The sequence below is a fragment of the Furipterus horrens genome, unplaced genomic scaffold (genome assembly GCF_987537825.1).
Source record: "Furipterus horrens unplaced genomic scaffold, mFurHor1.1.pri manual_scaffold_3, whole genome shotgun sequence".
Taxonomy (NCBI): domain Eukaryota; kingdom Metazoa; phylum Chordata; class Mammalia; order Chiroptera; family Furipteridae; genus Furipterus; species Furipterus horrens.
Genome location: NW_028327173.1, coordinates 147,521,914 through 147,545,993, shown reverse-complemented (window position 1 = coordinate 147,545,993; position 24,080 = coordinate 147,521,914). Strand labels below are relative to the sequence as shown.

The 24,080-nt window shown below is 44.0% G+C and overlaps 2 protein-coding genes across 2 annotated transcripts in view; one reads left to right on the top strand and one right to left on the bottom strand.

The window, feature by feature from the left end:
- The first annotated feature begins 408 nt into the window (after window positions 1-408).
- RMDN3 (regulator of microtubule dynamics 3) lies at window positions 409-16,983 on the top strand. The gene is made up of 12 exons (XM_090270419.1): window positions 409-780; window positions 2,918-3,110; window positions 3,467-3,610; window positions 9,873-10,158; window positions 10,886-10,988; window positions 13,210-13,270; window positions 14,829-14,904; window positions 15,063-15,140; window positions 15,379-15,477; window positions 15,746-15,799; window positions 15,940-16,020; window positions 16,261-16,983. Exons 1-12 carry the CDS (start codon window positions 480-482, stop codon window positions 16,312-16,314), a joined length of 1,530 nt encoding a protein of 509 aa, XP_090126545.1. The 5' UTR covers window positions 409-479; the 3' UTR covers window positions 16,315-16,983.
- Window positions 16,973-24,080, bottom strand: part of RAD51 (RAD51 recombinase) — a 35,678-nt gene continuing 28,570 nt past the window's right edge. The window contains exons 7-10 of the mRNA XM_090270423.1: window positions 20,419-20,532; window positions 19,922-20,051; window positions 19,576-19,697; window positions 16,973-18,743 (exon numbers count right to left, since the gene is read on the bottom strand). Coding sequence (XP_090126549.1) covers window positions 18,620-18,743; window positions 19,576-19,697; window positions 19,922-20,051; window positions 20,419-20,532 — 490 coding nt within the window. The 3' untranslated portion in view covers window positions 16,973-18,619. The remainder of the gene's footprint in view (window positions 18,744-19,575; window positions 19,698-19,921; window positions 20,052-20,418; window positions 20,533-24,080) is intronic.

Here is a 24,080-nt window from a genome sequence, read left to right as displayed (position 1 = left end):
TGCCTCGGACTGGTTTCCCTTTCCCGCCTCTGTGCTGGCCACGCCCCTGGAAAAACCTGAGCGGGAGGCGCAACCTAAGGGGTGGTCATCTCACCGCGCCTTCCTAACGGCGCGCGAGGCTTGTGGCGCCGGGTAATGACGTCACGATCATTGACAGCGTGAGGCGCCGGCAACTGGTGCCTTGGTGTTGGGCGGCCCAGGAGGGTCTGAGTGTATTTACTGCAAGGCCCCGGCACTTTCAAAGGGCGCGGGAGGGGCCAGGAGTTTGTGCCCAGGGCGGCGGGCTTGTGGTGTGCAGTGTCACGAGGCTGGAGGGGAGGGTTCGGAAGCCCAGAAATCTGACGCCGGGATCAGGGCAAGGGGGCGTGGTGGAGGAGAGGCTGCGTCCACGCTGGGTGAGAGGTGCTCTCGGGGCTGGCCGAGTCTTAGGGTCTCGACTGGTGTGAGGGTAGTTGGGAGCGCACGGTCTGGGCAAGGAGATGTCTCCAGGGGTTCGGCGTGGGGGTGGGTGGACCACGCTCACGAATCTCTCTCCCCACACCCGCTTGTTCCCGGTGGCTCACGCGGGCTGCAGGTGCATCATGTCTAGACTGGGGGTCTTGGGCGGCTCCCGCTCCGGGCTGGGACTGCTGTTGGGCACCGCCGCGGGCCTTGGATTCCTGTGTGCTCTTTACACCCAGCGGTGGAAACGGACCCAACGCCATGTCCAGAGCCAGCTCCAGAACCAGCTCCTGCCCAACTCTCTGGACCTCACGCAGTCTTCAGAGCCTGGACGCCAGGGTAGGAGCCGGTCAGCTGACGGGTGGGCTGCGGAACTAGGTTGCCTTAAGCAGAGCCTGTGGGACAGGACAACGGAGGCTGGTGCCTGAGTTTCTTTTACATTTTTGGAAACCTTATTGAAAATGAAAGCATTCTCCCTCTTCCGTACTCTTTCTCCTATAATCCCAGGAAAGTATATTGTGAAAAGGCTAGTTAGCTTTAGCTTTTAGTTCTGGCCACAGTGGTGCTATATATGCATTAAAGACACTTGCTTAGTATTGGGTGCGGTATTTAATAAGGAGGAAGGGTCCTAAAGTAGGCAGAAGAAAAAACTAATCCCGTAGGAATTAGAAGTCCTGAGCCTTACGTGTTAAATTACATATTAGAATTTGAAAGGACCTTGGAGACTATCTAGTCCGAATGCTTTTATCCTTCTTATGATGAAATCAAGATTTTAAAAGATTGCATAACTTTCCCAAGGTTGTCACAGCAAGTTAAGTGGCAGGATTGGATTTGATCACCTGGTCCCTTGGACTTAACACAGCATGGGACTGGGAATGCGCTTACTTGCAATTGAAGCTGAATATAGCTGGGAACAAGCCACAGTTGAAATGGGTAGTGCTTTCAGTTTTGCAAAACTTTCATGTTAAATTAATGCATTTGAGCAAAGCTTCTAGGGCTATTTCAAACCTCATGGTGGCGTAATAGAGGCGTTTTCATATCATCTCACCCCATGTTAATTGGAAATGAGTGTTTTCTCTGATTACCAAATGCCAGGTGGTTTATAAAAGTTACTTTTAGAAGAGTATTCAAAGAAGTATCACTTTAAATTGTAACGGGTTGTCAGCACCTTATAACCTGGTAGTAACCTAGTGCTGCAAGGAGTGCTAGCCTTTCCTTCGTTTTCCTCCTGGTTTGTTTGTAATTCCTTAGCAGTAGTCCTGCTGAGGATGGGAGAAAGTGGCCACATTCCCAGGAATCTTTCTTGCTCTGCATTCTTGAACACTGTTGGTTGTGTGTTGTAATCTAGATCTAGATTGTTACTAGATCTAACAGATTTATGTTTGCTGGACTGCAGGTTCTGCCTTCATGGTTTCTTTCCTGTTTCTGCATTTTCCAGTAAAATTGCCTTAGTTAGCACTCATTTTACTTGCATTTACTGTTGGAATTTAACTAGAGCTCATTTCGGTGCTTGGTAATGGTGTTTTTTCAATGGGTTTTTGATGGGCTTTTTCCAGTGTACCTATTCTCTCAGTAACTGTCCTTTTTCTCTTTGCCCCTCTCTGATGATAGTAAAAGAAGTTCTTGAGAGAAGCCCAGAATTTCCTTTGCTATTCTTTTTTTATTTAAAAAAATTTTTAAATTGAATTTAGAGACAAAGAGTAAGGGAGAGAAAGAGAGAAACATCGATTTGTTGTTCCACTTATTTGTGCATTCATTGGTTCCTTCTTATATGTGCCCTGACCAGGGATCCAACCCACAACCTTGGTGTATCATGATGATGCTCTAACTAACTGAGTTACCGGGCCAGGGCTCTTTGCCATTCTTTTTGAAGTGAACGATCAGAATTTGAGTGAGCTCAGTTCTGCTGTATGGTTGGTAATGACTGGTACTTAGGCATTATATACAGGCACACCTCGTTTTATTGTGCTTTGCTTTATTGAACTTCACAGGCTTTTTTTTTTTTTCAAATTGAAGGAAGACCCTTCACCAGCAAAAGATTATAACTCACTTTATTGTGATACTTGATTTATTGCAGTGGTCTGGAACCAAACCCGCAATATCTCCGAGGTATGCCTGTAGTCAGGTAAAGGTTTTCCTTTTACTCTAGCATGGCAGCTGTCCTGAGTCTGAGGAACCTCACTCTTGCAAGCATTTTATATCATCTGCCATTGTGTGCAATATTGCCAAAGGCCCAGGTATGGAAGGTTCATAGAACTGCGGGCTCTTGTTTGTAGATTGGGACCTTGATGTTTTTTTCTGGATAGTTACTTGGTACTTGTTAACAGGACTTAGCTGTGAACATAAGCTTTCTGAGCCTCAAGGGTCTTTGTAAATTGGACTCCAATGAGAAGCAAGTGTTCTTGAATTCTAGGTGCAAGATCTTTTTCTCACTATGTCCCATGGACATCACTGTCTCCTGTCCTCCTTCCTTAAGTGAGGCCATTGCGGGCAGTTCCAGGTGAGGCTGGAGATGCTGCGGTGCTGCCCACCCTTCCACGAGAAGGGCAGGAGATGGTGCTGGACCGCCTGGACTTTGTGCTGACCAGTCTGGTGGCACTGCGCCGGGAGGTAGAGGAGCTGAGGAGCAGCCTGCAGGGGCTCGCTGGGCAGATTGTTGGGGAACTCCGGTGAGTAATCCAGCCTCCTCTCCTGCCTTGTCCCCTGATCCTATAGCTTTTCCAGCTGAGCTGTGTTCTGACCTTTGCTGTCTGTCTCTAAGGAGGAAGACAGATTTATAGCTTGTCACCTAATCGGCAGGGAAGCTGACCTTGCACAAATTCCTTGCTTCTTTTGGGCCTGCCTGATCTACTGTAGCAGTTGAAATGCTTCATTCTGACCAACCTGGTTTGCCCAGGGAGCTGCCCTTGTTGTTCTCCTGAGTTTAGAGACCCAAGATTTTCTCTGTTCTTGGCAGTAGTAAGAGGCTTCTTCATGACGAGGGGCGGACAGGCTGGATGGGGCCTAATGCCACCCTGCTTTTCAGATCCCACATGGACGAGAACCAGAGAGTGGCTCGGCGGCGAAGGTTCCCATTTGCCCGTGAGAGGAGTGACTCTACTGGCTCCAGCTCCGTCTATTTCACGGCTACTTCGGGAGCCACATTCACAGATGCTGAGAGCGAAGGAGGGTAAGTCAGCTCTTCTGGAGACAGTTGTGGCTCCAACCAGGTGAAAATTTCAGACCAACCTGCTATAAAATTTTTTTGGAACAAAGTAAGGGTATAAATAAATACAGAACAGTTGAAATAAGAAAAACCAGCCCTGGCTGGTGTGTCTCAGTGGATTGAGCACTGGCCTGCGGTTCTATTCCCAGTCAGGGCACATGCCTGGGATGCAGGCCAAGTCTCCAGCTGGGGCCACAGGAGAGGCAACCACACACTGATGTTTTTCTCCCTCTCTAAATGTAAATAAATAACATCTTAAAAAAAGAAAAAAAAATAGAAAAACCATTCACCTTATGTCATCTAGAAAAATGGAAATGTTAAGTGGTTACTGCTTGCATCTGTTATTTTCCTTTGGGTAGGTTTGTTTTTTACATCATTATTATATATTTTTTATTTCTGTTTTCCTATAACATTAACCACAGGAACGAACTTTCTTTCACTGAGTGTGCGCTCCTTCCCCTGGAAGCTCTCCTTTTCCCACAGGGAGGCTTGCTCCCTTGCCACCTTTACAGATGGGAGTTGACTGACCTGAGTAATCAGTGGCCCTGCAGGTTTGACCATAGGCCTTACCGTGAGATGGGGCAGCAGGCAGGAGTCTCATGGACAGCCTCCAAACTTGGTCAGGCTAAAGCGAGTGCCATTTGAAAACTTTGGTCCCATCTTTGTTGCAATGCCTGATGCTGTCAGTGGCAGCATCTGCTTGTCTGCTGCTAGCTCCAGTGACCCAGGTGATCTGCTTGAGATCTCTAGGCTGATTCTCTCTGGTAGCCTCTGCTGACCTTTCTTCCTCCTCAGGGAAAACATTGGCACAGAGAATACCCAAACCTTCTGTCAAATAAGAATGGCTGATTTAGCTATAAACAGGCCATTCAGGGTGAACTTTGCAGCACTGTCCCTCCTTAGCTGAAACACCTTATCGTATTAAGAACTGGTTATTCTTCCTCTGTGACAGACTGTACTAAACATGTTAGGGGTATTTTCTCACTTAATTCTCACATGGATCGTATGGAGTAGGTGCTGCTTTTCTTTCTCAGAGCAGACTTGAGGCTTAGTGAGGTTTGGTGCCTTACCCAGGGTTGTACACCTACCAAGTTCAGGCTTAGCTGGGCTCATCTGCAGGGGTGTGAGGGGTGTGATCTGAGGAATGACTTGGTCATCAGGGCACAGAAGGGCTTTTACAGGAAGACATGTCCCATGCAACCCTTGGGAATTCTTCCCATTGACCAAGAGCCGCCACAGCTCACTGCCCATAGTACAGTATGTTCAGTACATCTTACTCAAGAGATTCAGCCTTGTTTTCTTGTTTCCTACCTCTCCTCATGTGGTTTTCTAAGAAAATTAAGAATAGTATTACTTTCTTTTTCCATGTCACTGCCATTGGGCACCTGTGCTAGACTTGATTATTTTATTGCTCAGGTGCCTCTTGAAACAAGTGAAGTCTTGGTAGAGCATTAGTCCTCCGTTCATGACTACTGATGCCTGGGTTATCTGATCTACTATCTGTATTCTCAAGGGCAAGCAGAAGTGGCCCTTTTCTGTTCAATTTACCTAATAATTCTGCACTGAGAGATGCTTCAAGAGGGCTGTTTTAGAAGAGGGGCAGAATGAAATACTTGACACATCTGGATTGAAAGGAAGACAAAATGGTTGATAATGTGCCCTGAGAATTAAGGAACATCTCTATGTACCCAAGGAAGCAGGTCACTTGGGTGGGCAAATTAACTTTGGACTGTGCCTAAAGCAACATTACAGTCCTAAAGAACTTTTTGCAAAGATAGCAAGAAAGCAGATATTCTGCTTACTGGACTGTTGAGTATGGACATTGTTTAGAATTAGTCACTAAGTTAGAACTTTGTAAGAGGGTGGAACAGGAGAGGTCACAGCTCTGCCCAAGATCAAGATATTGAATTCAAGGTCTTTGATGATTTTTAAGAAGTTATAGAAACTTCTGTGGGCAGTGAGAGCCAGAGTGTAACCAGGGAAGCTTGTGGGTGCTCACTGGAGCTCCCATAGTGGGCAGGACAGGCCTCCCAGCCACCTGTGACAGGAAGCGCAATGGTGGCTTGCTTAATTATAACTCCAGCAGGCTCACCCCATGACTGACTGTGTGTCATGTGGAAGCCGATGGGGGTGTGTGATGCAAGACTCTGGTTTAGCTGTCATCTGGGGCAGTGGCCACAGTGAGTAATTGTTTTTGCCATGGTCAGTGCCATATAGGTCAAGGGGAAATAATGGGAGGAGGCCTGAAACTCTGGAATGACTTTGAACATGTGGGCCCAAGGGAAGAAGTGTGACTTTGAGGGATGAAAGGATAAGAATATTTGACAGGCTACTCACGTCCATTGAAAGCTGTATTCCCTTTTTTCCCCCCAGGGGAGTAACTCAGTGTGGCAGAGGCAGAATCACTGTGTGGGTCCATGAGCTTGTCCCCTGAGCATTGTAGCAAACACAGCTTTAGTTCTCTCCCTATAAAACCCAACTTGCCTTAAAACACCAGCTTCTCCAGCAAGCCTTCCCAGGCATCCCAGCCAAGAGGGATTGCCTGTGACCTCATCTCCTTCTTTGGCAATTAGGGGTGTTATCTTCTGCACCACTGGGAGTGCCTCAGGGTCGGGCTGGCACCTGCTTTCTTTGAATGCTTCAGGGGGACTTCAAGGAAACAAACTTAATTGCCAGTGGGGCTTCAAGTTAGTGAGGCAGAGCTCTTTGAAGTGGGGCCTAGGTGCAATAATAGAAGACCTCCTCACTGTGCCAGCCTTGCTGGAGCCTCCCTGCCTCACAGGGCTCTACCATCTCACTGTGGGTGACAGTAAGGCCCCTCCTGACCTTTAGGACCCCGAGGGATCACAAACTGTAGGACTTTCCTCCTGGCTCCACTCCTTGGAGAGACTGCTGATGTCTGTGCTCTAAGCGTTAAGACCCTCCCTGGGAGTCTTCTGATTTGAACTCCTCACTGACCAAGACCCTTCAGTTCAGCAGGGAGTGGGGTTTCCCATTCTTTCTCACAACTGCAGGCAATGAGACCCAAATAATCCATTCGCCCATTTGCCTTGGGGCCTGGCTGGGCTGAGTAGAGGCAGGTTATTGCCCAAGGCCATAGGAATGGGGAATTTCTCTAGAATGATCCTGTGTGGTCTCACTCATTACCAGCAGGTTGATTGTGAAATCTGATGCCACTTTCACTTGTCTTTATTTTTTATTTATTTTTTAAGATTTTATTTATTTGTTTTTAGAGGGGAAGGGAAGGAGAGAGGGAGAGAAACATTGATTGGTTCCCTCACATACGCACCCCTACGGGAGACTGAACCCACAACTCAGACATGTGCCCTGACCAGGAATCAAACCAGAGACCTTTTGCTTAGTGGCATGCACCCAACAAACTGAACCAGACCAGTCAGGGCTTTCCTTGTCCCTTTAATTTCTAAAGTTTTTACTGCAAATTGCTAGAGGGGAATGGTAACTTGATAACTTCCTCAAGTTAAGGTTTTAAATACCTTATAAGTTCTTATAGTAGATGTTTCTAGGGCCCTTTTGTTAGAGAACTCTGGAAGCTCCTCTGTAAAGAAGCAGTCAGCATGGATTGGGCACCAGGTCCGATTGCTCACTTGATACCTTCTAAGTGGAGCCTGTCTCCTTGCCATCTCTGGCTTTCTGGCTTAGCACAGCATTCTCTTCTGATTTTAGGCAGTCTTTTTTTTTTTTTTTTAATTTTATTTATTTATTTTAGAGAGAAGTGAGGGAGACGGATAGGGAGGAACGGATATATATGACGTCTGTCTGGAAAAAGTCCAGCCATTGTTAATATAATGAGAACAGTTTGTGCAACATCCATGTAACCTGGGAGCCAAGGAGAGTGGGCTGGAATGTACATGTGTGAACAGTGACAACTTCACTGTACTAGTCAGTGGGGGCGGTAGACCCATTGAGTGAGCATGTGCACTGGTGGCCATTGCATTCAAAATGAACGAGTCGAGTAGAACAATGAATCTGCATTAGATTTTGTGTTAAGGCTGAACATTCCCCTGTGGAAAGTATTCAGATGGTTCAGAAGGCCGCAGCTACAGGCAACTAGTGATTGGTGGCTTCATCAGGACAACACACCTGCTCATGCATCATGTCTTATACAGAGATTCTGTTATTTGGGTTTTTTTTTGGCAAAACATCAAATACCCAGGTGACTCAGCCCCACTAGAGCCCAGATTTGGTGCCTTGTGACTTCTGGCTTTTTCCAAAACTAAAATCACCTTTGAAAGGGAAGATTTCAGACTGTTGATGAGATTCAGGAAAATATGATGGGGCAGCTGATGGCAATTGGGAGAACTGTGTGAGGTTCCAAGGTGCCTACTTTGAAGGGGACTGAGGCGTCATTGTCCTATGTATGGTGTTTCTTGTATCTTCTTCAATAAATGTCTGTTTTTCATATTACACGGCTGGATACCTTCTGGACAGACCTCATATATATTAGGTTGGCCAAAAACTCCATTTGGTTTTTTTTCTCTGTAAAATAAAAGACACACTTTTCATTTTCACCAATAACTTTATTGATTTGCATATTTTGAGTATGTCAGCTGTCTCCCACATGGTATAACAGTGATTGTTCTCAATTTTTGTCTTGATTTTATCGCTATCAGATTCAACTGGTCTACTTGACCATGGAGCCTTGTCCAGCAATAAATCTCCAGCATGAAATTTTGCAAACCACTTTTTACACGTTTGATCAGTCACAGCACCTTCTCCATACACTGCACAAATCTTTTTTTGTTTCACTTGCATTTTTACCTTTCTCGAAATAATGAAGCATAATATGCCAAAAATGTATATTTCCCATCTTCAATATTAAAATGGCTACACAAAAATTAACAAATTTTGGTAAGTTTTTTTTTTTTAAATGCATGCTGATATGACAGCTGCCACAATGCAATCTAACAAAATTGTTTCAAAAAAAATCAAACGAACTTTTTGGCCAACAGGAGAGAGAGAGAGAGAGAGAGAGGGAGAGATGGTTGCTTCTTCTATGTGCCCTGACTGCTGGGGATTGAGGGCCCTAGGCTGTCTTGTACTGAGTTTATTTGTAGGTGTCTCCCTCAACTCTCCTTCAGTTGTTTTGCTCCAGCAATAGGGACCCTTCCCCTCTCTCTCATTCCAAGATGGAGGAAGGCTTGTCCCTAAAGGTCTTGCCATGTGTTTCAGAACCTTCATTTTCTTATTCAGTCTGGAGGCCTCTCTGGTGTCTGATTCTGGCCCCTGCACAAGTCTTACCTTTTCCCCTGCTCAGTTTTTGTCTGATTCAGTTGGCAGTTAGGAATAATACCCTAATTAGTTGCTGGTAGAGGCCAAGATCTGAGAGAAATTTGGCTTCCTCTTCAATGGGTGCATCGAGGTTGGGGTTCCCTAGGAGACCCATGGCTTATGGTGGCCCCAGATACTTTCCCAGGGGGTTCCGTTGGCATGTTCCTCCTCTCCTGCTTCCAGCTGCAAATGGCCCTCACTCCACCCCCAGCAATTCCAAATGTTTCCAAGGGCTACTACTCCTGTTGCAGTTTAGGTCTGGTCACTGACCTGGGATAGAGGAATACATTAAATTGAGAATGAAAATGTAGATATCTGCGGCTGCTGATGGCCTCAGAGGCTGGTACCCACCCATGCTGGGTCTGACAGGTGCCTATGGCTGATAAAGCAAAAATGATTGACAAAGAGCCTGGTGAGCCATCTAGCTCATGAGATCAGCTCCACCTACTACAAAGTTTTTATCTTAAAATTTTTTTTCCATTATCATTTAGTCCTTTTATATCTCCTTAAAGTTTTTATCTTATTCATTTTTTTTATTTATAAGAATAATATGCTCACTAAAGCAATTATATTAAAAGATAGAAAAATAATTTTTTTAATTCTTCAACCCTGAGAGGTTGACTGACAACATTTTGGCACATACCTCTGTAGGCTTTTCCTTTTCTCTTATTTTCTGGCAGACGTGGTAACAGCTAAGCAGGGGGTTCTCATAACAGCTCCGCACAGTCACAGCTGCCCTGGAGGTGGTCATGCTTCTCCTAAATCATTTCCCAGCCCATAGTTCCTAGGTGTTGCCCCTATGTTGGGGGAATGCTTCTTACTTGGTGCTTTGGACAAGTGTCATGGAGTCCCTCTTTGTGGGTAGGGGACAGACCCTATGGCTCTAGGGCTGATGCCTCCCTACTCTGACCCTGTAACTTATGTTTCTCTGTCACAGTTACACAACAGCTAATGCCGAGTCTGACTATGAGCGGGACTCTGACAGGGAGAGTGAAGACGGGAAAGATGAAGTGAGCTGTGACACCGTGAAAATGGGGAGAAAGGATTCTCTAGACCTGGAGGCCCAGGTGGCTGCAGGCCCAGTGCCTAGAGCCCTGGAGGCTGAAGGCTCCCCGGGCCCGGAGGACGTGCTGCCGCTCCTGCGGCAGGCTGACGAGCTGCACCGGGGCAGTGAGCAGAGCAGGCGGGACGGCTTCCAGCTGCTGCTCAACAACAAGCTAGCGGTGAGGCTCCAGCTACCTGTCTGCCCGCCCTCACCTGCTGAACCCTGCTGACTCCTAGGCAATGAGAGCAGGCCAGTGTGGTTACTGACCTGCAAGGTGACATGGGAAGGAGAGTGAGGGTGATGTGGCTGGCTCTGTGCCTGTGCCCCGGGGGCGAGGTTCACTGCCTGCTCCACAGCTTCCTCCTGAGGGCAGTCCTCTGCCCCCTGTCGTCACTGCGAGAGCTCCACCTCTCTCAGTTGAGGGAAATGCGGAGAGAACTCGAATGTCCTTCTATTTCCCTTGAAGCAAAGCCCAAGCCACAGACCCCATTTGAAGTTTCCGGCACCAGAGATATATGTGTAGTTCACTCAATTGCAATTCCCTTCTCCCGAGGTTCATGGCCAGAATTTATGTTCACCCAAGTGTAAATGCCCCCAAAGTTAGAATTTTCCCTTTCTGGGCATTACTGCAGAGTGAGGACATTCTGACCTTCCGATGGTGTAAGCAGCAAAGATGTAATGAGGCACAACAAGAGAAATCTTTATGACACAATGAAAAAAAAAAAAGTGAAACTGACCCCCAAAAGGCCATGTGGGGGTGGGGTACTATGCATAAAGCTGGTCTGATGTCAGTCAGCGTTTATAACACACTACCTTGGAAACTCAAACCTAGGGTGTGGGAAGGCCAGAGCCTCAATTCTCTGAGGGAAGATGGGCCTCCATTCCTTTCTCTGTTTGGTCGGTAGTATGGAAGTCGGCAGGACTTTCTCTGGCGCCTAGCCCGGGCCTACAGTGACATGTGTGAACTCACTGAAGAGGTGAGCGAGAAGAAGTCATATGCTGTTAATGGTAAGTGCTAACAGGTTCCTGGTGGGAAGCTGACCAATTGTGGGGGTGGAGCCAGCCCATCGGCTTGGGGCCCAGAGGAGCCACCAAGATGCAGGCTGCCAGGGCAGTTGTGGCTCAGTTACTCACTAGGGACAAACTCTGGCTCCCAGGGACCCTTGCTTCCTTGATACAGAGAATAGTCTCTGCTTCTCTGCACATCGTTGTGATCTGAGTAACACTAGTGCACATTTCTAGGACTATTTCTATCATATTAGCCTAATTCTTTGTTCTCACCAAGCACAAAGAGTGGGCAAAACCTTCTGTCTTAATCTGAAGACGTTTTTTTTTGCTGGTTTCAGTTGTGCGGGTTGTGGGACAGGTGCTCTAAGCATATGAGAGTGTGTTTGGCGGGCACCTGTAAGTAGTAGTTGGGGAGAACACTGCTAGAGGCCTCCGGGATACACTTAGCAACTCTTGCCAAGTCTGTCCCTGGGGGATAGGGTGCATCTGACTTATGCCAGGCTCAGGGCTCATTCCTCTCTGCCATTAAGTCACTGGGAATCCTGCTTTAAAAAGTGACTGGTTTTGTGAGGAAGGTGATGTGTCCTGCCTTGCCACATACCTGAGTCATGCTCCATGAGTGGCCTTTAAGGTCTTGGTGGTTCTGTTAGTTATCTAAAAAGGATTTGTCTCCTTTCTCATTTTTATAACTACAGCCTTGTAAATGCTATTAAATCTTTGATAAAGTAGAATATGACAATACCTCAAGGTCATTGTTCTAAATATACATAGAATTAGGAAGTCAATATAGAAAGAGTAGGCCAATTGAATCAAATGTTTGTAGTTATAGATCTTAGGAAAAAACCTTAGAAATTTTAACAAAAGGTACTATTGTTTGCTTCTTTCTTTTTAAGTTTCTGCTTTCCCATCTAAATTTCAGGTGAGGATTCTGATCAGTTTTCAGTTTTGATTTTTGGTATCAACAAGAACCTTTCCTTTCTCTTTGGTCATTGATCATCTTATTAGGAGCAGCCACAGCCCACGTTGGTCTGGTTTCCTGAGTTTAACACCCTGGACAAGTTGGTTCCTGTTGGAGGTCAAATGGCCATGTAGCATCTTGGAAAGCCCTGCTGTGGGAGTCTATCTTTTTAGGACCATCCTTGCTGGGTCTAAAGTTCTTCATTTTGTTCTACCTCTAGAAGCTGGACCACCAGGAGGAAGCTATTCTTTGGGATCTCAGGCAATATCTGTTCACTCCTGTGTATTAACTTGGCAGGGATTATTTCTTATTCTTCACTAACTTTCCTAGTGAGACAGTGCTTTGAAGAGGGCAGAGAGAAATCCCTTAAGAGACAATATCCCTCACTGGCGGAGGCATATGGTCCTGTTTGGAAAAGGGAGAGATGTAGGGTGTCATCAGTTGTCTCAAAAATGTATTTGTTGCATATACAACATACCATAATTACTGCAACTTAAGGATGAAGAAACATTTCAGATTAGCCAATTTACCATTTCACCACATTACTTTTGTTCCATTTTCTCCATGTTCCCTTCCAAGCCCTCTCCATTTTAATCAAAGGAGAAGCCCCATTTTGCAGGGTGCTCTTTTCTCCATTGTGTAGGCATGACAATCCTCATTTGGAGAGATCCATCCATGCTCCTTGTCAGTCTAGGGGACCCTTGTCAAGACTTTTCATGTGTTTAGGCCTCAACTTCTTTGTTAGTCTTGGTGCCTAGAAAACTTAAGACTAAAGTGAAAGTCACTTCTGGTCATACCTCAGTCCATTTAGCTCTGGTGAGGTGTTTTGGCCTACAGCGGTGATTAATGTTCTTGGATCACGGATCCTTTTGAAATTTTTATTGAAGCTGTGGACTCTCCTTGGAGAGATTCATGGACACCCTGAAGCCTATTCACAGACCCTCCAGGAGCAGGTGTGTTGTGTAGTTCCAGATTGGCTTTGGGTCCTTTTATATTTGAAGTGCTGTGAGCATATCAGTGGGTGTTGTAAAAACAAGATAGCTGGGTCAGCTGAGGACAGAAATCAAGGAGGTGAGGTGAAGCAGATCCATCCCTAAGAAGCTATTTGCAGCTTTTCATTCTGTTCAAGTTCACAACTCTTTCCGAACAAGTCCAGGCTGGGTAGGCACTGGTGAGAGCTGGAGCAGTCATTCTTTCTGAAGTCACATCTCAGGTAGTGTGCATGGGAGCCCCTGTCAACTCTGGATCACCTTTGTCCTACAGGAAAAGAAGTAGCGGAGGTCGCTCTGGAGAAGGGGGATGAGAATGCTGACTGTCACCAATGGTAATAATGCCCTGCGGGGTCCCAGGAAGAGCCAGTGGAGTGGAGGGGGCAGGGCTTTATGGTTCCTGGCCTGGCCATAAAGGCATTTGCCAAAGAACCAGAAGAGGGAGCTCTGGCCTTCACTTCCATATGCCCCACCCTACCCCCAGCTGGGAATCTAGGGACGTTTTCTTTGGCAGGTGCCTTCAGGATGAGACAGGGGAGAATATAAGCTCCCTTGTCCCCCGTTGGGGCATGTAGAAATGAGCAGCTTTGTAAATCACCTTAGCTTCAAAACCGATGAATTCCTGGCTTCTCAGGAAGTCTGGGACGATTTGCAGCTCCCCTCTCCTGCACAATCTCCTCTTTGCCCTGGCTGCTGTTGCTGGCTGGTGGTGAGCTTTGGCTTCTTTGCTTGGCTTGCACGAAAAACAATGGATATGAATTCACCTCCAGGAAGTTCAGTAAATTTATTGCTCACAAAAACATCAGCCCTGTTTGTGGTCTCATGTAAGGCAAAGTTCTCCCAATTAGCTTGGGTTAGGGCCAACCTGTGTCCTGGAGCCTAGTTCCAGCACCTCAGTGTTAAGTGAAAATGTTTATTTCCTACTTCTCTTGCTTTCTGTTTCTGTCTTCAGATTGTGAGCTGAGAGAGGCTGTTTCTTTATCTTGCTGAAACTATCTCTGCAAGGTGCCTTCTCAGAGGCCAGGTTGTCACTGTTTCTAAGGTGTCACAGGTGCCGCTTCCCTGAGGCTCCTGGACTCCCAAGAATGGAAATTGGCCTCATGCTCTTAGCTATTAGTGAACAGCTATTTGGACTAAACATGGAAATGAGCCTCTGGAAGTATCTGACACAAATACCCCTGGATATTTAGTGAATATATGAAAACGCAACTTGGGCCTTTAGACACTCACTTAATGTCAACTGTGCTGCTGGAAACAATGCTGGAGGGATGAAGTAATGCTCCTGTGTTTTTGAAGACAAAAGATGGGAAGCTGGCTGGTTGGCTTTGTCCCCCTGGAAGGGTGTGAACGAGGGCTGAAATCAGAGGCGTTTCTTCCTTGGCTTCTACTGGTTCTCAAGTTAACATCAGAAATTCCTGGAGTATCTCATCCTGATTGATTGTTTCAGAGTAAAGTTGGTATACCTGTAAACTGCCAAGGCTCATGAGACCTCATATTTAGTGTCTGCCCAGGAGAGAAAAAGCAGTGGACTCAGCTATCTTACCCTTTGCTGCTGATTATTAGATAACTGCTTAAGTTTTTATGACACCTATGTGCCCTCATTATGAGGAGAAATATGTAGGAGATCTGGACTGAGACCTCGCCTAAATATTAAGTGTAAAAGAGATTTACTGTGGAGGACACAGCTTTTTGTACCTAGTATGTCTACTTTGGAGAGCTTACCACTGTGGGTGCGAAAGACTATGAATTGGAACCACAGGTCTGTGAAAAGACAAATTATCTATAGGTGGAAATGATATTTTCAGCTCTAGTTGAGGGTGCAGGGGCAGTGCCATTAGGCTATAAGTGGGAAGCCCATTCCTGTCCCTGAGCTTGCTGCTGCTTCCCCCTTAGGTATGCAGTGCTTTGTGGTCAGCTGGCTGAGCATGAGGGCATCCAGAGGCGCATCCAGACTGGCTTTAGCTTCAAGGTGAGGAAAGGCTTCTCTTCTTTCCCTTGTGCTGTTCATATTCCCTGCTCCATCTTAGCTCCCTGCAAACGGTGTTTCTACTACCTCCATGACTTGCCCCTCTTCCCTTCTCAACTCTGGTGTCTGATGTTAGTTTATATTTATATTTTCCCCCTCAGGAGCACGTGGACAAAGCCCTTGCTCTCCAGCCAGAAAACCCCATGGCTCACTTTCTCCTTGGCAGGTGGTACTACCAGGTGAGCTAAATTCCAGAGCTTAATATAAGGGCCCTCAGTGTCCTGTGACACTGATCTTGCAGTGAAATTTTGGGAGCAGGGGCCTCAGCCTCGCTCAGTGCCATTTCCTCTGAATGGTTGGTCATGTTACTGTGCTTGGACCCAGCCCTGTTTGACCCTGTTTTCAGTACAGAATATGCAATACTCCTAATAATACTTGCTAAAACTTTTTATTCACACCTTTATCTTTTGGTGGCAGGTAGCTCACCTGACTTGGCTTGAAAAAAAAACTGCTGCTGCCTTGTTTGAAAGCCCTCTCAGTGCTACTGTGCAGGATGCCCTCCAGAGCTTCCTAAAGGTATCAGGGGAGGAAGGAAGGGAGTGGGCAGCAGCCAAAAATGCCTGGCTGACATCTTTTTTCCTAAGGACACTGTTTGGAGGGGTTTTTGGTGGGGGTCAGTTTTGTCTGCCTGTTCTATGGGAAAATCAGAACCATCTGGAGAGCTTATAAATTCCCAGACCCACTAAATCAGTTTCCAGGTAGAGGACCCGAAATCTCTAAAATACTTCAGAGCCTGACTTGAATTTGGGAACACTTTACTGAAGTGTCTTCCTCCCTCCTCCAGGCTGAAGAACTACAGCCAGGATTTTCCAAAGCAGGAAGAGTATATATTTCCAAGGTAAGTTCATCTGTATTTCAACACAGATGAGAAGTATTTATGTTGATAATATTCTGGAAACTCCTAAAAGCATATGTACTTATGCCCTTCTAGTCTCCTGGTGATAGTTCTCCAAGGTTTTCACTATTGTTTCTTCTCAGTGCTACAGAGAACTAGGAGAAAACTCTGAAGCTAGACAGTGGGTAAAGCTGGCCAAGGATCTGCCAGATGTCACTAACGAGGTAATGCTTTTAAGAGCTTTTTAAACATGGGGTTCCATCAAGTCATTCCTGGACCTTTTCAAGAAAGAAAATCTTCCTTTGAAATCTTATTTCCCTAGAAAAGAGTCTGTACTTTTGCATGTAGGCGCTATGATAACAGAGCTCAGAGAGGAAGCAAAGGGTGCTTCATCCTGGGTACCAGTGGTTTGGGAAATGTTGGCTTAGATTTTGGGTCCTAGTCTTGTTCTCTTGTCTCCCTAGGATTCAGCTTTCCAGAAGGACTTGGAAGAATTGGAAGTAATTTTAGGACACTAACCACATTTCAATGGCCTTCATGACTTGAGAAATATCACTGCTTAAGGAGGACAAAAATGAAGTCCTTTTCCCCTTAGACCCTGCTTAGATCTGGGAACTGAATAAGACTGATTAAGGGAGTATCCTGACTCCTCATCTAACCAGTATCTGCTACCATCTTCTTGTCTATTGTCCACTGGTCACTTTATTCTAATCGCTTAACTAATCTGCAATTGGGGAAGTACTTAAGCCTGAGTTTCTGTTGTACTCTCCCTTAAGTGAATCCTTGAAAAATCAAAACCTGTTCTAGGGTTAAGTGTGGGTAGAGCACTGAAGGCCACCTTCCAACTGCTGGTAAAGTGAATGAACTTCAAAGAGCTATAGGAGCAAAACACAGAACTTGTACTCTCTAATCTTCACCAATTAATATTCAACACCAAAGTACATAGTCCTAGGATCTTATCCTACCTATCAATGTAAAAGGAAGGGTCAGGGCAGTCCATGGATACTGCCTTCTTTTCACCTATCATGTGGATTCTAACTGTATTTGTGGGCCAAGGGGCTGGACGTCTTGGCTGCTTTTGGAACGACAGTAGTGCATAAGGTGTACGAGACAGGGAAACGACGATCTAAGGAATTGCCTGGAATATATTGTGGTACAAACTTAAAATAAACCAAATTTGATTAGAAGTGATTATAGTCCCCTATGTTTATTTGTTATCAGCTCCTTATTCTTGACACTTCCATAACCCTTTCCTGCTACAGAGGCTGTTGCAGACAAGTAGAAAATAGCACCCAAGAGTTTAGAATAGCTCTCTGGTTAATGCTATATCAGTGAAAATTTTAGTTACATGTAAAATACAGGCAGAGAGGATTTTTTAGCCTAACAAAGCCTACTCCAAGTAAGCAGGTATTCCCTGACCCACTCATGTTCACTTAGTGGCAGCAGCACAAAGCTTAATTCCACCTATGAGAAAAATTGAGACAAATTTCTAAGTCAAGGACATTTAAATACTTTATAGGTCCTAAAAGACTGAGATGCTTTTATACAGGAACGAAGCTTTCATTCCAGAATCTGTCACTGTGGCTTCAGTCTACCACCCTAGGTATATTTTTTGGTAAGAGAAGACCCGAGAGATACTCTATTCTTAAAAATCAGGGAACAAACTGCTTTTAAAACAAAGCTGCATCAAATTGTATCTCCTTATGTATACTCGGATCGACACAGGTACCAGCAGAGATTTTCACTGCCTTTCCTCCCAGTATTAGCTGAGAGGCCCTTTGAAATTGGAAGAGCTTGTTAAAATCCATCCTGAGTATAAGTTTAAAGGGGAAGAAGAGTATTTCAAACCCCTGAAGTAGAATAATCCAGGGGAGCATCAGAATTCTACAATATGAGACTTAACAGAATAAAAACAAAGGCCACAGGAAAGCCATGGTATAGCCATCTTGTAATAGTATATTAGGTTGAAGGACAATAAGCTCAGTCATCTGAATGTAGGACTTCCCTTTGAAATTTTCAATTTTAAAGCAATAGAAACTGATCACCCCTACCCAGTGCCAAAAAGATATAAAGGCCCTATCTTGAAGTACTTGGTTTATACCAGACTAACTCCTATAAACAGCAGTCGCTACAAATAACTACTTTATAGCAGTCCCACACTGAATCTTACTTAAGCCTCTGAAATGGTTATGATTACAGAATTATCTTGAGTTACTCTTAGCAGTAAAAAACAAACAACCCTCACCCAAGCAAGTAGATGGTTAAAGGGCTGGTGGCTCAGCAGGTCTGCTCAGTACTCCTTAACTAAAAATAAATTCTTATATAAGATAATTCAGGCATACAAACTTAAAAACCTCTGTCTGACTGACAGATTTACTAACAGAAAATGAACCTGCAAGAGATCCATTCCCTTTGCCACATAGCTAAGACTTTTTTTTTTTTTTTTCATTATTCAGACAGTGAGAGAAGAGTCAGGTCTCCGCAGCTTTAGTTTTCTTGGAGACACAAGATTGTCCAGCTGTTAGTCATGAGTCAACCTCAAGGTGCTATGTCAAAGGTATTCCATTACACCAATCCCCCAAAACCAAAGAATTCACATAGAGATTAATACACTCTCTAGAGAAGGAATAAACATTTCAGATCAGTCTGTGACCACTGACCTGTCTTCTGTTTACACCACCAGAAGAGCCAATTCAATAGCTGTTTTCCCGGAAGCCTTTTTTGGCAGTCCCAACAGGAAGAGGCCCATGAAGAGCCCCAGGGCAGCAGTCTTCTCCACTGGGCTGCAGCACTTAGGCTTATCACGGAAAGCCACCCAGTGACTCAGTCTTTGGCATCTCCCACTCCATCCGCATTGATGGCAAACATAGCTTCAGCCTCAGGAAGACAGGGAGAGTCGTAGATTTTGCAGATTCTGGTTTCCCCTCTTCCTTTCCTCAGGTAAAGTCTGACCCAAAGACACAGACCAAAATACCAAAGTTATTATAATTAAAAATTTTTATGACTATGGTACAACTAAAAAAATTTTGGATGTACATACTTCTTAAAAGTATTTTCAGAATCTTTCTGTATTCCTCGGGGCACTTCCAACCTGGAGGAAACCCATTTCTGCCCTGTCCCTCTCCTGCCCTCCCACCCCTGCACAGTGGATTTTCCATATTAGAACAATTTTCTTTTAGTAAAAAATTGTTTTTTAAAAATTTACTGATTTTAGAGAAAGACAGTGGGGAGGGAGGAAGAGAAAGAGAAACATCTATTTGTTGTTCCACTCATTTATGCATTCATTGGTTGATTCTTATATGTGCCCTGACTAGGGATCGAACCTGCAAACATGGTGTATCAGGACAATGATATAATTAACTAAGCTGCCCAGTCAGGGCCAATTTTGTTTATTTGTTTGTTTGTTTATAGAGAGGAAGGAAGGGATAAAAGAAACATCGATGTGTGAGAGAGACATCGACCGACCAGTTCTCTCTCGCACACCCCCAACTGGAGACCTGGCTAGTAACTCAGGCATGTGCCCTGACCAGGAACTGAACCTGAGACTTTTTGGTTTGCAGGACGATGCCCAACCCACTGAGCCATACCAGTCAGGGTGCTTTTAATTCTTGTATGACCTAAAAGCAAACACTATACTAACCAAAGCATAATTAGATTTAGCAAAGGCTCTTTTGTCCAATTACACAACAGTAGCTTTAACAGGGAAATGTTATATCTTCATGTCTACTTCATAGTTAACATGACATTCCAAGATGAAGTCATCTATTTCATCACTTTACCTCGTTGTTGAGGCATGAGCAATAATATTTCCTCCAATAGGTTTTTTAGGATCTGCAGCAAACATGGCCGCTCCATCCACTTGGGCTACCACCTGGTTGGTGATTACCACTGCTACACCAAACTGATAGAGAAAGGACAAATGTCAGTTTTTGTGGCCACAGACATTCCAAGGACCGTACTACTGCCACCCCTTTCCCTCACAGACCAATGAACAACTGAAGTCTCTCTTCACATCTAACTGATATCTAGATGATACCAAGCCCTGATGTCCTGGCCTCCCAGCAAGTCTCCTGGAATTTGTGGCCCCTGAAAGTAGTTATTCTCTGTCATTACCGTACAACTTACCTCATCAGCAAGTCGCAGAAGCATCCGCAGAAACCTGGCCAAGTGCATCTGCCTGGCTGAAAGTTCACCTCGACCGGAATAGTCTGTTCTGTAGAGGGCAGTGGCACTGTCTACAATCAGCAGTGCATACCTACAGGGAGCAAGGGTTCTCTGAAGCCTGTTTCAAGCTTATGTCGGATTTTGCTTCCTTCCTCTCACTATGCCAAAATTTCATATTCATAGTTAAACTCCTACATAGGTGTTTCATTAACATATTTGTACAGCATTCATGTCTGAGGTGCCATATAACAAGGTAAAATTTCCAACAACTTCAGGTGGATTATGGCTTCATTTTTTAAAAGTGACTTTAATCACAAAGCAAGAGTGTCAAAATAGGAACTAAAACTCAAATATCTCCACTTCTATTTCAAGCTACTATCAATTTGGCCAAATAGCTAATATAAGATTCAGAATAAGGGCCCTGGGAGCATACTTAGTGTCTTCTACTGAGCACATACCTGGACTCTACCATCATAGCTGATGCCTGATAAAGAAGCTGGGTTTGGTGGTCTGTGTTGAATCCACGAGCATATGCTACATTATCTAGGACATCACTGCCAGATAGGCCATATCTGGAAGAGAGAAGAGAACATTTTTAGGCTGCACACACAACTCAGGCAGATGAGAAATTCATCTCTCACAAAGAAAGTACCTGGCTAGGTAGGTAAGAAGTGGAGTTGGGGCTAAAGAACATTAATTCCCTTACTATTAGGAAGTCCAACCCAGACAAACTACAGAGGGAGATTGACAGCAGTAACTGCTTTGGAGTAGATCTACCTGACAGGACTTCAGGATAAATCAAATTTATAGAGGACTCCTGCAGTATAAATTTCTAAATATAAGGAAAAATGTTCTCCTGGAAAAACCAAGAGCAACATGACAATTGAGACTGAAACAAACAAAAAGAATCACTCAAATATCTATTAAATTCATATAAACTTGTTACATAGGAATAAAACCTTCTAAGCAAATACTCAAAAGTTGAAGAAAGACAAGAACATTCTTTTTCTTCTTCTTGCTAGTAATTAGTTATAGTGAAGACAGAACATGTATCTAGTATGGTTAAATGAACAATACCTTAATTCATTTCATACCTCAATGATTTTTTTCCCTATGCATTTAAAAAAGGCAAATAGCCCTGACCCATGTGGCTCAAGTGACTGGGTATTGTCCTGCAAAATGGAAGGTCACCAGTTTGATTCCTGGTCAGAGTATATGCCTAAGTTGCGGGTTTGATCTCTGGTTGGGGCATACGAGAGGCAAGCGATTGATGTTTCTCCCTGTCTTTCTCCCTCCCTTCACTGCTCTCTTAAAAAAATAAAAATAAAAAAATCTCCTATTTTCTTAAGACAATCTGTATTTCTTCACCTTTATAACTGCTACCTAAGACATGAATGGTTCAAGTAAGACAGTTTACATTCTCATTAAATGTACCATAATAAAGTCTCGTTTCTTCAAAGATAATTTGATTTATGCACCTATCAAGACTCAACTAATTGCCCTTTCACAAAAACTTCCCTGTACCTCTCAAACAGATGTGATTCTCCTGCTTCTGCACTTCTAAAAAAACTGATTTAGATCTTTTTATGGCATGTGTGAGGGACTAACCTGCCATTCTTTGACTAGACTACAAATTTCTTGGATTAGACTAAGCTGCTTTACCTAGTACATTTTTTATACCTAGTAAATTCTGAATAAATGTTGCTGAATAAAGCTTTACCCATAATCCATACAGAGAGAGTTATATACATCTCTTTGACCCAGGTCATATTTCCATATTAATGTTACCTCAATTCATGATAGTCCAAAAATATAACACTCCCTTATGTAATAGTTCAAAAGAGAATCTGTTTTAAAAAAATCAATGTAATATTATTCTTTGAGAACCAGAGGTTTCTATGTTTATGATTCTATCAGTCTTTTAAAAAGCAGTCTATTCTATGTGGAGACTGATCATTACAAAAACATACACTGCATCAAACCTATTTTTCTGAAACAGTTCTATTAAATAGTTTTTATCCCAAAAAAGAAGAGAAAAACAAGACTGTTCTAGCATTTAAAATAACACTGCAACAGGCTAAATCTCAATACTAGGAGATCCCACCCTACCCAATGCACTTTCCACACCATACAATGGATTCTTCATATTAGGCACTTTCCCGAACATTTCATCTGCTATTCTTCACCACCATCAACATAAATGAAATTTTAGTGCTGGCATTAACTGGATTGATGATGATGATGAATTATCAGTTAAGTTTGGGCATGAAAATAAGGAGATGGAGAACAGAAGTTTACCTTGGGATCCTGACCAAATAAAATGGGAAAAGGAGATAAAATTTTCCATATTTAAATTATGGCTGTAAGACTTTTAAAAAGATTCAGGAGGCCTAAGCATTATACCACACAAATCTTCTAATCTTGCCTCAAGAAACACTGATGTAATCTATAAGGAAGGGAGATTATCTTTTGCTATCAGAACATGGATGGTTTACCTGAAAAACAAAGAATTATCCTGGCACTCTGGCTGGGTAGCTCAGTTAATTAGAGTACCATCCAGATACACCAAGGTTGTGGGTTTGAATCCTGGTCAGGGCATATACAAGAATGAACCAATGAATGCATAAATAAGTGGAACAAATCTATCTCTCTCTCTTAAAATGAATTAAAAAAAGAAGTTATCACCTGATGAATGCCAACTAGATTTACTTAAATAAATAAATAAATAAAACCCTGGCTTTTCTCTCAGCAACGTGCATAGACTACAGGGATCTCTCTGCTTAAGTTCCTAAAGCAACATGAAATTTTCAATTGCCACAATCTGGAAAAAAGCTGGTTAGAAATAAGGATCCTCTCTCATAGTGTTTCCAAAACTTCATCAAAGATAATAACCTGGAATACCTGTTAAAAAATAAAAATTTGGACTTCTGTTCAAGATGGAGGCGTAGGCAGACACGCTTCACCTCCTTGCGCAACCATAAGAAAGATCACAACTAACCTCAAAACAAAAAATACTGCCAGAACACCGAACTGTATGGAAATCCAACAATCAAGGATTTAAAGAAGCCATGTTCATCCAGATGGGTAGGAGGGGCGGAGACGAGGAGCCCTGGAGGACAGGAAGTGGTGTGGTGGCAGCAACCTGTGGAATGGGCAGTCCCACATTCACATGTGATGGATAGAAATTAGGAGGTATACCTTGAGAGTGAGTGATCCCAGCCCCAAGCAAGACCATGCAGCCCAGGGTTACAGCACTGGGAAAATAAAGTCTTATAACTTCTGACTGTAAAAACCAGTGGGGATTGGGGTGGCAGGAAAAACTGCTGGTCTCTCAGAAGAGTCCATTTAAAGGGCCTGCATGGTCCTAGAACGTACGTGAACCCACCCACTCTGGGAACCACATCCAAGGCAAGAGCTAGAAGGGAGCCAGTCGCATACAGGAAGTGGGTGAAGTGACTGGAAACAGGGCAAGTGCCAGGCAAGTCTCCAGCATCCAGGCAGCAGAATTGTCCCCCCTCTGTCCCCACCCTCAGATACAGAGCCACACAGCGGTGAAGTGGGTTGCCCTGTACTGGCGAATACCTAAAGCTCTGCCACATACAATTTAACAGGTGTGCTAAAACAGGGAGTCAAAGCTGCTCTACCTAATACACAGAAATAAACACAGGGAGATTGCTAAATTGAGGAGACAAAGAAATATGGCCCAAATAAAAGAACAGAACAAAACCCGAGAAAAAGGACTAAATGGAGATAGCCAACCTCTCAGATGCAGAATTCAAAACACTGGTGATAAGAATGCTCAGAGAACTCATTGAGTATGGCAAAAGCATAAGGGAAGAAATGAAGACTACACTAAGTGAAATAAAGAAAAATCCACAGGGAACCAACGATGAAAGGAAGGAAGCTGGGGCTCAAATCAATGATTTGGAACACAAGGAAGAAATAAACATTCAACAGAAACAGAAAGAAGAAACAAGAATTCAAAAAAAACAAGGAGAGAATAAGAAAACTCTGGGACATCTCCAAAAGTGCCAATACCTGAATCATAGGGGTGCCAGAAGGAGAAGAGGAAGAGCAAGAAATTGAAAACTTACCTGAAAAATTCATAAAAGAGAACTTC